Source organism: Lepidochelys kempii, chromosome 2 (genome assembly GCF_965140265.1).
Source record: "Lepidochelys kempii isolate rLepKem1 chromosome 2, rLepKem1.hap2, whole genome shotgun sequence".
NCBI classification, from domain to species: domain Eukaryota; kingdom Metazoa; phylum Chordata; order Testudines; family Cheloniidae; genus Lepidochelys; species Lepidochelys kempii.
Window position 1 is genome coordinate 71,505,961 of NC_133257.1, and position 14,722 is coordinate 71,520,682.

Here is a 14,722-nt window from a genome sequence, read left to right on the forward strand (position 1 = left end):
TATAATTCTTCCAAGCAACTTTATTATTTTGTGCATTCCAGACATCTCTATGTTTGGGTATGTGTAAATACAGGCATGAAATCCTACAATAATTTTTCACTGGGACAAAGTGTTAAATGTGTTTCTCTGACACATTTCAGGTGTGCATTGCTCACATCAGCCTATTGCAAGTCTTGCAGGGTCCAAAGATCCAGATAGCAGTCTGAAATTAAAATTCCAGAAATGCCCATTCCCCAATATATCGCTGGAATTAGGGAATATCAATGGAAATAAACAGCCTCACCTAAATAAATCACCCAAAACTAACTCTCACGATGGGTATAGGCAGCTGCCATGATGAGACTCCACAAGACAGGCTGCCAGGTGTTAGGTGGTCATATGGTAACTGTCGTGTCCAGTGCTGATAATTTTCTTGCTTTATGTGTCTTTGTTTTGCCCCTTTCATGTATTTTTTTTATTGACTGTTGGCAGCATAGTGTCCTTTGGTTTTCTTATTTCTTTTTTTTGGCTGCATGTTTCTCTTGAACTTCACTGCCAGAATAGGGTGCAGAGAAGGTTTGGTTGGATTTGTTATCATGGTGAAGAATATGCATAGGCAGCTAACTAAATGGAATCTTGGTAATGGACAGAGATGGGCCTGAGTTGCAGAGTTCTGTTCCAGCCCCAAAGTTCCCCATAGTTCAGATCTGGAGTTTTAGTTCAGGGTCAAATATATGGCCATCCCATTTGTATTTGTATGAAGTAGAATAGTAGCACTTTAGCATTGTAGCTATTATAGAAGTGGGGTTTTTTTCTGAATTATCATGATTGGTGAACTTTAATAAAGTAACATATTTAACCAGGATAGCTCCACCAAGAGCTGAGGATGGAGATTCACCTCTAGTATTTCAAAATGCCTGGAAGGAAAAGGGTATCAGTCACATGAATAGAAAACTCTCAGGATGGGTACAGGCAGTTGCCATGACGAGACTCCACAAGACAGGCTGCCAGGTGTTTGGTGGTCGTATGGTAGGTTTCGTGTCCTGGAGAGCTAAGTGCTGTGATCCCCACTGTGCTGATGCTGATCTGTAACCCAGGGTTAAGCATCTGGAATAACAATTTTTATTGAGAAAAGACAGACAGTGGCTGGAGAGTGGCTTAAATTATGTAGTGAGTAAGAGGACCAGATTCTTCCCTGCAGTATGGCCCCTTTGTGCTGCACTGCCAGCAGGTATATCCAGCCTTGAGAAAATTATCCTGCTGCCAGGGAATCCACTGGTATTGCAGACCTGGCAAAGAGCTCTCATGCCACTCTTCCTCCCTGCTGCCAGTGTAGCGTAGAAAAGGGATTATGGCTAGAGGAAAGAGGGCACGGGTAGAACACCCCTATGCCACGCTGTTCCCGTACTACAGTTTTGGCCAATTGTGGTGTGGTTACTGGCCCCAGGCACAGCATCATCAGCATCAGTGACATCACTGAGGAGGCCACAAAGTTGAGCATAAAGCCATCTTTGCACCCCTGCAATTGTCTGCAATTTGTCCCTAATCAGGAATCTGGCCCAAGACCTCTGCTCTGACCACTTCTGCTCCCAGAGAACATTAACATGTCCAGCAGTCTCAGGACCAATGGCTCTGTTTTGCAAGTAGAAGCCTGGCAGTTATCCCCATGCAAGGCAAATGAATGATAATATCTATTTCTAATTCATTGTTATCTGGTTCATATGCACAACAGTTGCTTAATTTTGGTGGTAATTTCCAGAAAATATTGTCTCTCTCTCACTTAGTGAAATAGCCTGTCCAGATGCCCCCTAAAAAAAAAAAAATTCTGAATTTGGAAAAAGCTCAACATCTCTCTAAAAAGGAAAGCACCGCGAAATAACCAGAGCTGTCAGTTTAGTTCAACTGTCAGTTCTCCAAAGATTTCAGGGCTTAAAAATGTTTAAAAGTGCCAGATGCTATTATCTGTTATTCATGTTACCATTATGTTCTGGTCTTTGCTGAAATCAATATAAACTTCCATCTGCACATTAATGGAATTTCATTGCTCGCTTGCTTTCTTTTGTGCCCGCGCGTGAATACACACACACACACTCTTTGTAGAAAATGTACCCCTGGTTCTGATTTTTTTTAAATCTAATATGCTTTAGAATTCTAACATTTCATCCGAACTCCGCTGTCTGGAAATTGTACTTTGCGCTTAATTAGCTGAGATAAGTATCCACCCATTCTCTTTTACCATAAGTGAAAAAAAGAGTAGATGTGGGAGGGGGGAGTTTCTTTGACCCATTCTATAAAGCATTTATGTCACACAGTAAATATGAAATCTACTAGAGGAATGCACAGCCCAGGTACCTGGTCTACATGCTCAGCCCTACGTTTGTGAAGCCAAGGAAAGAATTCTCTGCCTCAACTTGCAGTAGTAGCTTGCAGCTGGTAATGAAGGGCATGAGAAGGACTAGCTACTCAAGGGCCAATGGACAGCTCATACATGTGTTTATTGCCAGTGGATCTGCATGGTCAGGGACCAGCTGGCCATGAACATAGCCCAGTTTGCCTCCTCCAGCCTCCCCTGGCATGCAAGGAACTTCAGTGTCTTTCTGCATGGCCCCTTTGCCTCCCTTCTAGTTACTACTGTGATTTTTAACTTCCCCAGCCCCCAGGATTTCATGCTGCTTGAAAAATAATAATTTCCCCCAAACTATTAGGGAAATTATTGGTTTAAATGTTTGTCTCTGTCCTTCAGAAATATACTAGAGAATACCAACAGGAAAAAGACAGATTCTTTATTATCCCCTTAATCTTAATTAGCACCTTTTTCATGCTATGTGCTTCCCTTTAAAACGTCTGTCTTTTGCAAAGAATCTCAGACAAAAAGTTTATTTACAGTGGAATTAAGATTGTAAGAAAGTACCTCCTAATATAAAAGAGTATTATTAGATTATTGCAATGCAGGGAATTCACAGTTAACATTTAAAAAACCCAAATGTATGAAAGTCAAAACATTCAAACCAGAGCCAGCACTAGGCATAAGTGGACTAAGCAATTGCTTAGGGTCCCAAGCAGCTCAGTGGGGCCCTCTGTAACTTGCAAGCAACCCTATCTAATGAATGTATGTGCTGCACACAAGAGACACCTGGGTGTATCTCTCGATCTCTCAATCTCTCTCACATACACACACACAAACAAATCCCTTTGATGGAAGCATTAACAGGTCCCTTATCCTCTATGTGAGTCAGTCACTAGAGGGCAACATAAAACACACATAAAAGGCAGCCCTCTAGTGGCTGACTCACATAGAGGATATCAAAAGAATCTGGAGTAGGTAAATGGGGACATTAAGCCTGCTTGTGAGGTTTTTTGTGGTCTCTGGCCCATGCTGCAGGGTGCAGGGAGGTACCAGTCTCTAGTTTCTGATTAATGATGGATTTGCTCTTCATAGGCAGTTATAGTGCTGAGGTTCCTCTCTGATAATAGGGCTCAACAGTTAGCACTTGAAAAGTACATACGGAAGGGTGGTCAGAGTAAAGGGCAGAGATCAAGTTGATGAGAGAAATTCTGACCCCTTTGAAATCGATGGCAAAACTCTGATATTTAGGCTTTTGAACAACATTTTTTAAATTTCCTGATTTTCAAATGCTGCTTTTTAACATTAACTCAAAATTGTACTTACTTTCACAGGTTTAGGTTTTTATATTTACTTTTTAATAATGTTTTAAATGAATAAATATTTATATTATGTTAATTAAAATTAAAGTGAATTAATAGATAATTATACCTTTTGGATCATTTAAGGTTGTCTTTATCTGAAATTTTCCTTTAAAAACAAAATCCCTAAAGCGTAAAATTTAAGTTGAATTTTGGGCATTTAAAAGTATTAATAATTACCATGAAAAAAATGTGTAGAAAAAAAATGAAGCAAATATTTGTACTGTCTATGTTAGTTATAGTAGCATATGAGATGATTCCCAAACAATCTAACCTCACAGATGCAGTTGCAAAAATTAGCAGTAATTGATGTATCAACAATATGACAAGGATTATATGTGTTATAGTAGGCAATAGATAGCCAACACCTGAAAGCAGAAGGAAGTGATGTACAGGAACCAGCTACAGACTGGCATAGGTGAGCTGCCAGAACTGGCGAGCATATGGTAGCTTTATCAGAAGCAACACCCCCACTAGGCAGAAGCTCATAGGTGCTGGAATAGAGGTGCTGAGGTGCAACCGCACCACCTGGTTTGAAGTGGTTTCCATTAATTACAGGGTTTACAGTTTGGTTCAATGGCTCTCAGCACCCCCATTATACAAATTGCTCCAGCATCCCTGCAGAAGCTCCATTTGCAGTCCACATTCACATTCAGTTTATGCTGCTCTCTTCACTCTGTGCTTATCAGCTCAACAGAATCCCTATCCCTGTGGTTCTCTCCAGTCCTAGAGATCCTCTGAGCGCCACAGTTCCCCAGCCCTGGTCCTGGAGAGCTTCTGAACTGTACAAGGCCAGAAGCACCTACAGTACTAGGTCTGGGAGCTTTGCAGGACCAAAGTGTTTCTTGTCCTAACCATAGGCAGCAATCTCTGGTCTTATTAAGCCTTTTCTGCAAAGCCTACTTATCTGGGTCTCCTTGCTCCAGTGGAGTTTATAAACTGTCATGAATCCCAGCAGGGAATCCTACAGACGTTATAGTTCTGCCAGGGACTCTGGAGACTTCTCAAGGTTCACATATTCATAATGAATCTTTCCAAAATGAACCACTTAACCTTCCAAAAAAATTCAAAGCCACTAGTCCTCAGTGAGGACAAAACAATCTTGAACTTTCTAGACCAAGCCATTTTGAAGCAATGACATTCTAAAAGGAGAAGTCTTCAAAAAGTGAAACTGTAATATTCAGTATTTCAGGTTTCCAAAATGTCTTTTCAATGGAGTGACTACTATGTCTCCATAATATCTATTAAACAGCAAAACAACAGATGGTAACATTTAAATTTTTATCTACAAATGAACAGGCCGGGTTAGAATTGAAGACCCATTCCTATGGTTCTGCAAGAAAATTGCAAAGAGAATTTGTGATTTTTTTCATAAAATCTAGTATTTGGATAAGATTAAAAAATCACCTCATGCCACACTCTTAGGGAGTTTGAATTTACATCTCCTAGACTGCAGCTTAATGATTTATTTGTTTATGGTACAAATCATATTTATTTGTACAGCATACAGTAGCACAGTGACTTACTTGCAGAAGAAAACCAGAGTAATCCCCCCTTGCAAAACTATAGGTTCTGTAACTAAAAATATTCAATAACTTTCTGGCCAAGGGCTGTATTTTACCCCTTCTTTTCTCTATGGATTTTTATTTCATTAGCATTATCATTTTCCAAATATAAACTAGGATACAGTTTCAAGACCTGTGTGGCTTCCAGACCTCTACGAATTATTTTACAAATAAATCATTGCAGATGGTAAAACATCTATCCCTCAATGTCTCAAAATATGGTGCATTAATCTTTTACCACATCTCCATCACTGCTAAAAGCTTAGATAATTTTGCCTGTATGTTCTTCAAGAGGTGTCGTCCCCCCCACCCTCCCCACATACACACAAACAAAAGATTGGATGAATATAAGAAAGACAGGGAAGAGAGAAAACCCTTTGTGACATTCTTATCTGATATTTCAGAAAGATCCATTGAGCTCCCCAGAAAACCCGGAGGAAAAAAAGTATCCAGGAGATGTCTCCATACCGAGTCCAAAACCCAAGCTTCATCCAAGAGATCTCAAGAAGGAACTCATCACGTGAGTCACAAAAATGTCATGTTTTCCTTTCTCCTCCTCTGTGGAGACTACAGACACTAAGCACAGCAGAACGTCTGTGAGTCAGCTGCTTTGGAGGAGCAGTACAGGGGAATTCTGCACCCACTGCTTCCTACACAAGAGTGTTCCATTGTGGCTCTCTTGGGCTGGGCAGCAGTGAGGTTTATAGTTAATGCAAGTCAGGAGAGGACTGTCAGCCTGGATGGAGGATTCATGACTATACAGATTTACTGTCTAACCCCACCTCTCGTGCACAGAGGTAATAAAATGGCAGCAGCCACTACTACACAGGTGGATTGAGGTAATGGTTGCAGAGTGGCTGTTTTGAGACTCCTCTTACTGTTCTGGAAAATAGATTTTATCCCCATCCATCCTCCATGGAGATCCCCTGCAGTGATTTTGTGTAGGAATCCAGGGCATAGCTCTAGGATTTAAAAGAAGCAGAGCCAATAAAAAATACGGACCATAAAGACAAACAACTCACTAAGGACTTAGTCCTGCCTATCTGCAGAGAATCATGTGCAAACTCAGAAAAGATTAATAGCTAAAGACAGAGGTTACCACACACACTGCACAATGATGTCGATGTCAGAATGGCAGGTAGATGTCACCATGAGTGTAGTTCTAAGATGCATGCTGCCCCTCTATAAGATAATGGAAAATCAGCATCCATATCCATATGTTACATTATGTGTGCATATTACCAGATGATCCCAGAGTTCTCAAGCAGGAAGGTAGGAAGGTAAACAGCTTCAGATGAGTTTAGTTCAAGGACTAAATCAAGAGTCTGAAATTCCTTTGTATGAGAATAATACAGACTGAGGATAAATTCAAGGTGCTGTAGATTAAAGGATCATTCTTAAAAGAAACCTCAGCTGTTCCTTTACAATACATAACAGGAGTTCAGACTTGTTAAATGCTGGTGCTGAATGTAAGACAAGTAGCACTGACTGTAAAAAAAATCCGTTGAGCAGCATTGTCCCCAGGTACATTCCATGTATTCCAGATGATGAACAACATAATGTGCTTGATGAATGAACAAAGTGTTTTAAGGCCATTGCTCAAAATAGAAAAAACTAGTCTCTGCCTTGTACATTACATAATAATTAACTGTCTTCTTTACTCAGATCCCCAATATGCAGAGCGTGATTCTCTTCTCGTTTGCACTGGTGTAACTCAGTAGAAGCTCCAATGAAGGCCGTGAAGTTACACCAGTGTAAAACTTGTGTGAGTGGAGAATCAGGCCCACGGTCTCCTTGCAAAATGGCCTGTGTCCTAGAGCTGGACCCACAAATGAATGTGGGGGTCTGTCTCAGAGTCATTTCCTTTCTGCATGTCCTTGTTGTCAGTATTTGCTATGCAGTAACAGCAGGCTCTGCACTGTACTGAACATAGATGAAGAAACAGTCCTTGTTCAAGGTGTTTACAGTGTAAAGAGACTGTTCCCTTACTTGCACAATCTGAACTATAATATGTCTCATTTCCTTTTAAAAAACATAGATTTAAAGTAGGAGAATGAAGCAGCTTTTGAGCATTAACAGAGACTAGGCCATTTTGTTATCTGATAAAGCAACACAGTTGTGGAAAAATACAGAATAACACAGCAGAGTCACTTGGCACCTACCTTTTTAAAACAATAAAAACCAAAACCAACTGTGGCTTATACAGATTTGCCTCAAGTGGCAGGGAACAAAGCAGCGTATGTGCTGATTAAGAAAGTTATTTAATAACTCAGTTTGAGAAGAATTAGATCTGAGAACTTCCAAACAGGCAGATTATTTAAAACGATTGAATGGAGGTCATGTTATTCACCAGTCTGTTTACATGTGTAATGCCCGTAGCCAGTTTGCATGCACAGGCCAAGATTTTCAGAAATGACTAGTGATTTTGGGTGCCCAGCTTGAAAATCCCTAGAGGGGCCTTGTTTCCAGAAAAAGCTGATTACCCACTTTCTGAAAATTAGGCCCTTTTCAACTGTCTCTTGTTGGACATCCAAGACCACTAATCATGTCTTAAAATCCTGGCCAGGCTCCTTGAAAAATCTTTGGATTCACATCAAAACATTGTCAACATCTAAAACATTTTTTGACATCCATAGACTGCTCTGTCTCTAATTTAATATTCACCTGGGATTCAGTATACATATTTCATTTCTGTTTTCCCCTCTGCCTCCCAACCCTGGTAGGCGCCTCAAGACAAAAGCAGTCTGCACCATGTACTGATGATAGTCCATAGCACATCACTGCAGACTCATTCACAGCTGAACTCCATGACATCAACCCTTGTCCTGCTATTTGCTTTGCAGACTCAGTGGCACTGAGTCAGTGAGACTCAATCTCTGTCTCTGGAAATTACGTTTCCTAGGGGAAAACTCTGTTGAGTGAATCTTCCACCTCTGGTAGTGCAATCTGCATATTGGCTGCTCACCATATTGTATCTGCAATTGCAGTTCATGACCTAAATGGCCTCAGGCTTGAGTTTATTCTGCCTCTTTTAAAACAACAACAAAAACGGTTGTGAATTTATTAAAAACATTAATATATTTTCTTTTGTGATGTTTGTTACTTTCTGATTTGGGCTGATTTCCAGATGTTGATAAAAACATTTTCCTTCTTTTTGTAATAACTGGGTGTCCTTTCTTAACCATATTGTAAGATTACTTACAAGAATTGCACCCAATTTTAAAACATATGCAGTGCACACATTGCACACACAGCTAAAATGCGCCTGTCCAGACAATTAAACAAGAAACATTTTTAATACATTGGATGAAGAATCCATAGGCAATATTGCAGGCAGACAGTATTTACTGTTTGCCCACTGAGACCAGAACATACTGAGCAAGTCAGTACAAGTGGCTCCATCATGCAGAAGTTGTTATAATGACATAGGCCCTTAAAAAAAATTATATCTATACACAGAGGATGATTTCCAATAGCCCCAATGGGCCATTCCAGCAACTGGGAATAGCCAGGTCATAGAAACACCCTGGCCATACCCATCCTGCAAGAGGTGATATAGAGCCAGCTACACTGATTGTGCCTTTTGGAGACTCCTCTACACTGGAGAGCTCTGACGGAGCACATCTGGCTCATTTGAGACCCTGATTGAATCAATATAAAGGTTTCAGAGAGCAACAATGAATAAGCCCCTCAAAGCCTGATTTTCAGGTATATAACGGACCCTTTATACCACTCCAACACCATAAAGAGCCTTAAAACATATGTACACATAATTCATCCCTGCTCCTGTCCATTCTGCTTTACACTGTGAGAGCAGTATACAGGGACTTAAGTGTGAATGAGAATCAGGCCTCAATGAGTAACGCCTGGTCTACACCACACGGTTAGGTCAACGTAAGCTACCTTGCGTCAACTGCACTGTGGAAGTGTCTTCACATAAATTTGGCTCCTGCTGACATAGGTGTCTCTCTATGCTGATGTAGTAACACCATCTCCCCAAGCTGCATAGAGTCACAGTCGATGTAATTAGGTTGATGCAGTGTCAGTGTAGACACTGTGTTGCTTACGTTGACTGTTACTGGCCTCCAGGAGCCATCCCATAATGCCCCACACAGACAATGCAATAGATACAAGCATTCGTGGTGAGGATGTGCACTGCTGACACAAGCAATTTAATAAAGAAGATGGCTGTATGCCAATGTAAGTGAGGTTGACATCATTTTGTAGCGTAGACATGGCCTAAGTCAGACTTATTTTACTCCTTTGGAGCAATTTTTTAGTGCTTTGCCACTTATAGTCGCTTTACACTAATCTTGTAATTTACTATCCCCTTACTAGGGCCAACAGTAAGGATTGAACTCAAGATGTGACATTGCAGCACAAACCTATGCAATTTGAGCTAAGGAAATAAGTCAGCTGGCTGGTAGAAGCCCATGGGATGTTAGTGGAGACGTGGCACAATTTTGCCAGTTTACACAATTTACATACACACCATCATTTTTTGTTATTGCTGAATTTAGCCCAGAAGCATCCTAGGGAATTGAACCTGATCACTCCAGGCTGTAATTGGATGAATGGTCTGTTATGTCTGTCCTGGAAGTCACAATGGCACCTAATTATGTTACTAGAAGTCTTTATATCAAGATCAAATGCCTTTCTAAAAGATATGTTCTAGCTCAGCCAGAAGTTATGGGCATGATGCAGGCATTGCTGACAAAGGTTCTGTGGCCTATTGTTACGCAGGAAGTCAGACTTAGATGTTCATAATGGTACTTTCTGACCTTAAAATCTATGAATTGTCATAAAAAATAGCTGGCAGTAATGAAACTAGCCAGACTGCACCATGATCTGTGGTAACTGCAAAATCTATGGAAAACATATGGTGGTTTCAGCCCAGAGATACATAACATTGTTTTGATTCACATGGGTTATGAAACTTTACACAACTGTACTGTGTTCTAATTCACATGCCTCAATCGAGAGTGGTACTGTCATGATGATAACAATGATTTTAGATAATATCAAATGTAGTTGGTGTGAAGCTGGTATGTGGTAGGTTGTTTAGCAGTGAAGGGTGATCTGTATTTACATAATTTGGAAACACTTTTAATTCTAACTGCACTTTCTATACACAGCTGCCCAACTCCAGGATGTGATGGCAGTGGTCATGTAACAGGAAACTATGCATCACACCGCAGGTGAGAAATGACAGAAACTCATAACAGGAAGTAGAGCTGCTTTATGTACAGTCAGCTTCTAATATTTTTATATGCAACACTATTGGGCAAATAATTTTCAGCAAATTAATGTACCCAGCAAACTCAGCCTTTGTTTTTTCTTGTGGTATATCTCGCAAGATTTTTTTAGCTGATTCCAAACAGTTCACTGTGATCATTTGTTATGCAAGCTGTATGGTTTAGCTGAGATTGGTTAGATAAGTCGTGTGGTACTGTTTGTGCGTCTTTAAGTGGATGAGTGTGCAAACACTACTGGCATGAATACAGATGTAAAAGTAGGTTTTCACAAACTTTAGTACATGTGGCTTTGAAGTTCTCAAATTTGCAAATGCTTTTTGTGGGGTATCCCCTGTTTCCTCTCTGGGTTGGGACAATGGTCCCATGTCCTGCTGTTCCCTTTGCGTGTGGGGAGGAAGCAGTCCTTGCCTTTCCCCAACAATATGGACTACGGCTCTTTATGCTGGCAACACAAAAGAGTGAGAAAGCTCTTTGTACTCTAAGCAGCCCCAGGCATATCTGCTTTGGGATGAGACAGAACCTAGCGCTGAGCAAGTAACCTGCTCCTATCTAAAGATTGACTACCCTGCATTGTCTAGCTCTCGTTTGCCAACAGCAAGTGTTGGGGGGAGGGGGAGAGGGACTGTTTCTATTCCTTAATAATAATTAATGCTTTTCTAGAAAAATCAGTTCTGTTTTAGCCTATGGAAGAAAACATGTTTCACATCTCTTTTCCTTAGTGTTTCTGGGTGCCCATTAGCCGACAAGACATTAAAATCCCTTATGGCTGCCAACTCTCAGGAGCTTAAGTAAGTAATGACAACAGGGGGGAAAAAGTGGTTGCTGTTCATCTCATATTGGCATGTTTCCCAAACAAACGCAGCTATTGAATAGAGGAGAGAATTGATCTTTGTAAAATAAAGGCCAGTTCAACCCCTTGTCCCAAACGTGAAAACAAATTGAAACCAAAGCCTTTACGAAAAGTTGGACTCTCATTTCTTTGGTTTGCGTGTTTTTGCACCTCTTCATATCCATACACTAGCCCGAACCTAGAGCAGATACTCCAAACGTTGAAAGAGAGGCTGTTCTGACGGTATTTCTGAACCAGCTGGAGCCAGGAAGAACCAAAATCTTACAAAGAATCTGATCTCACAAAATACCCAGTCTGATTTCTAGATCAAAGAGGTTAAGATAAGTATTCAGACATTTGAAAACCAAAACAAGCCAAGCCTGCAAATCTTCTGTCTTCATCCTCCAGCACTAGATAGATACCCTCAGCTTAATGACACTGAGGCAGCCGTCAAATCATATGAATCAGTGTTGCATATTTCTCACCATGAAATGACAAAAAAGGGTTTTGCAGGCCCCAGTAGATAGGCAGATGTACAGGGCCTTAAGCAGACCTCAGTAATCTGCACAGCTGGCCATGGGAGTCAGAAAAGGGATTGGCAGCCAATCACCTAGTTAATGGACGCTTTTGTCAACAGATGGGAGTGAAGTAAAAGGATGGTTGGTGCTTTTTAGCTACAGCTACACTGCAAGCTAGGGGTGTGATTCCCCTGCTTGTAGTGTAGATGTAGCTCTTGTCAGGTTTGCCAGCCCTCTTTTCTCTTTGCATCAGTAAATGGGGTCCTGCCATAGAACGTAGTGGGGGGTTTGTGGGCCTGTACACCCTGCCGATATTTAGAGTCGTCCTCAGTCCAAATAGAGGAAAGTAAGTTCTGATGATGGTACGTTTACACTGCCTTACCTGCATTTCAAGTACAGGTGGCCAAATCCAGGTTTTAATTGAGGATTTAGCTACAAAGTTTGTCAGCTTCCCAAAATAAAACAATGACGCTTCCAGTGATGACATTCAGGTGCTGTCCTGCATTGTAAAAAATATGTTGTTTGACTCTAGCCAAGGAAAGCCTGCTCTCTAGGGACAGAGTAAAGGCTGCAGGGAAAGGCCAGCTATGTGGGCAAGAGGTGAAAGCTGTTCTCAGAGCATAGACATTTCTGAGGTGCTGACATTTCAGCTTTGGGGCCTGCTGAACTCACCTCCACAACATTTGGTTTTAGTTTGGTTTGTACAAAGCTGTGGAAAGAGTGACAGAACAAAGATTTGTGAAAATGGTGCCAATTTCTAAACCAGTCACTGATTCAGCGCTTTTACTTGCTTTCCACGAACTCAGACCTGAGTTCACACAAACAAAATAAAATGGCTGTTCTGCATGCAAACCCACATAGCCACATGTGAACAGTGATATTTGTATACACACATAGATACGGTTTAACTAAAGCTTATAAAGTTTCAGTTGCATAATAAGGAAAGAGAAGCAACAACATGTGACCTGAGTTACCAGCCACATACTGTGAATAACCTGTGAGTCATGGAAGATACAGTCAAAATTCACGAACAGCCCAGAAGCAGAAATAGGTTGCATGAAGTGTTCAGCATTGAATTTCAAATAACCAGCAAAATAGTAAAACTCAAAATTTGTTCCCAGACCATTTGAAAAGAGAAACAGGGTCCAGTAAAATTATTTGCTACACATAGATCATCCAACTTCAGGTTTGACCAAAAACTAATGTGGCTCTATCCAATTTTAAATAAAACTCCATTTTAAAAAAGGTCTATTTTTCTACAGGGTTGTCTAGAAAAAAAAAACAGGAAGAAGGAAGGAGAAAATAAACTCTAAATGCAGATCCTGAAAACACTTCCGCAACTGTGTAGCTATACTCACATCAGTATTTCCTTTTAGTTCACAGGGACTACATGAGTAAAAAACCTCATGGTGTGTCTACATTGCAAATGCTGATTGCAATGTAGATAGATCCTTAGATGAACAAGTATTTATAGAATCAAGCCCCCAGTGACCATCCTCCTAGTTTTATTTCACATAGTTATACAGATATATATGGCATCAAAAAGAACAGATGCATATATTTTAACAATAATGTTCACATTTAATTCACAAGAATCAAGTTAAACTTTTGCCTTCTATTTGACTCACTAAGCCAGCAAGATACCTTTTCTGATTTTCAGCAAATCTACAGTTTGCGATGAAGGACAGATTTTAAAAGTGGTCACTTTAGTCAGATTGAAGACATTTAAAATTAGAGGCTTATTGATACATAGAGTACTGCAGAAAAGGACTAGTACAGAATACCTTACCTGGTGCCTGAGATGATAAAGGTTCACAAATTTTAAGGCCGGAAGGAACCATTATGATCATGTAGCTTGACTTCCCACATAACACAGTCACGGACTTTCACTGAGTAATTTCTGCATCAAGCCTATAATTTCTGTTTGAGCTGTAGCATACCTTTTAGAAAAACTGGCAGTCTTATTTTATAAAGTTCAAGCGCTGGAAAATCCACTACGTCCCTTGGTCAGTTGTTCCTGTGGTTAATTACCAATATAAGTTAAAAAGGAGTACTTGTGGCACCTTACAGACTAACCAATTTATTTGAGCATAAGCTTTTGTGAGCTACAGCTCACTGCAGCTCATGAAAGCTTATGCTCAAATAAATTGGTTAGTCTCTAAGGTGCCACAAGTACTTTTTTTCTTTTTGCGGATACAGACTAACACGGCTGCTACTCTGAAACCTGTCAATATAAGTTAGTTCTTTATCATTTTTTAAACCCACTTGATCCCCCAACTATTGTGGTTTAAATATTGATGCCGTAAAAAAAATAGAATAATACACTTCTAAAAGGTGCAACTGTATCTTTAAAAGAGAGTTTACAACTGTATATTTAGGTGTTTAATATAGTAGCGCAGTATGCCTGTACTTAGATCACCCAACCACAATGCTTCCACCACAGGTAAGACGTTGAGATGTGTACAGGGTTATTGAACAATGTGAATTTCCATAGTGGATCAGTACAAGGTTACTTGGCACAGAATTTCTGTAATTCTGATACTCTGGAAAAAAACATAGTGTTCAAAGGCCCTTGGGAAAGCTTAGCTTTAGTACTCAAAAATGTACAAAAATGCACAAATGCCTGGCACAGCGACTGAAGGTAAATGTTTTCCTTTTGCTGTTAGTACTACTTTGTACACCTAGGTGTGTTTCTTCTTTTTGAATTTTTAAAAGGAACACTTAACGGCAAAAGAGAAAATCCCTTCAAATATGTACAAGATTAATTTTGAACCATAATATCTGTCACTCAACCAGTAAGTGCCTGATCCAAAGCCCATTGTAGTCAATGAAAAGGCTCTTACTGACTTCAGTAGACTTTAGATCAGACCC

The 14,722-nt window shown here is 40.2% G+C and overlaps 1 protein-coding gene across 10 annotated transcripts in view; it reads left to right on the forward strand.

The window, feature by feature from the left end:
• Positions 1-14,722, forward strand: part of ST18 (ST18 C2H2C-type zinc finger transcription factor) — a 119,975-nt gene that overhangs the window by 91,156 nt on the left and 14,097 nt on the right. For all 10 annotated transcript variants that reach the window (XR_012157219.1, XM_073331199.1, XM_073331197.1 and 7 more), the window contains 3 exons: positions 5,654-5,769; positions 10,385-10,447; positions 11,224-11,292. Coding sequence is in view for 9 of the 10 variants with exons in the window: in XM_073331199.1 (XP_073187300.1) it covers positions 5,654-5,769; positions 10,385-10,447; positions 11,224-11,292 (248 nt within the window). In the remaining variant the exon portion in view is untranslated. The remainder of the gene's footprint in view (positions 1-5,653; positions 5,770-10,384; positions 10,448-11,223; positions 11,293-14,722) is intronic.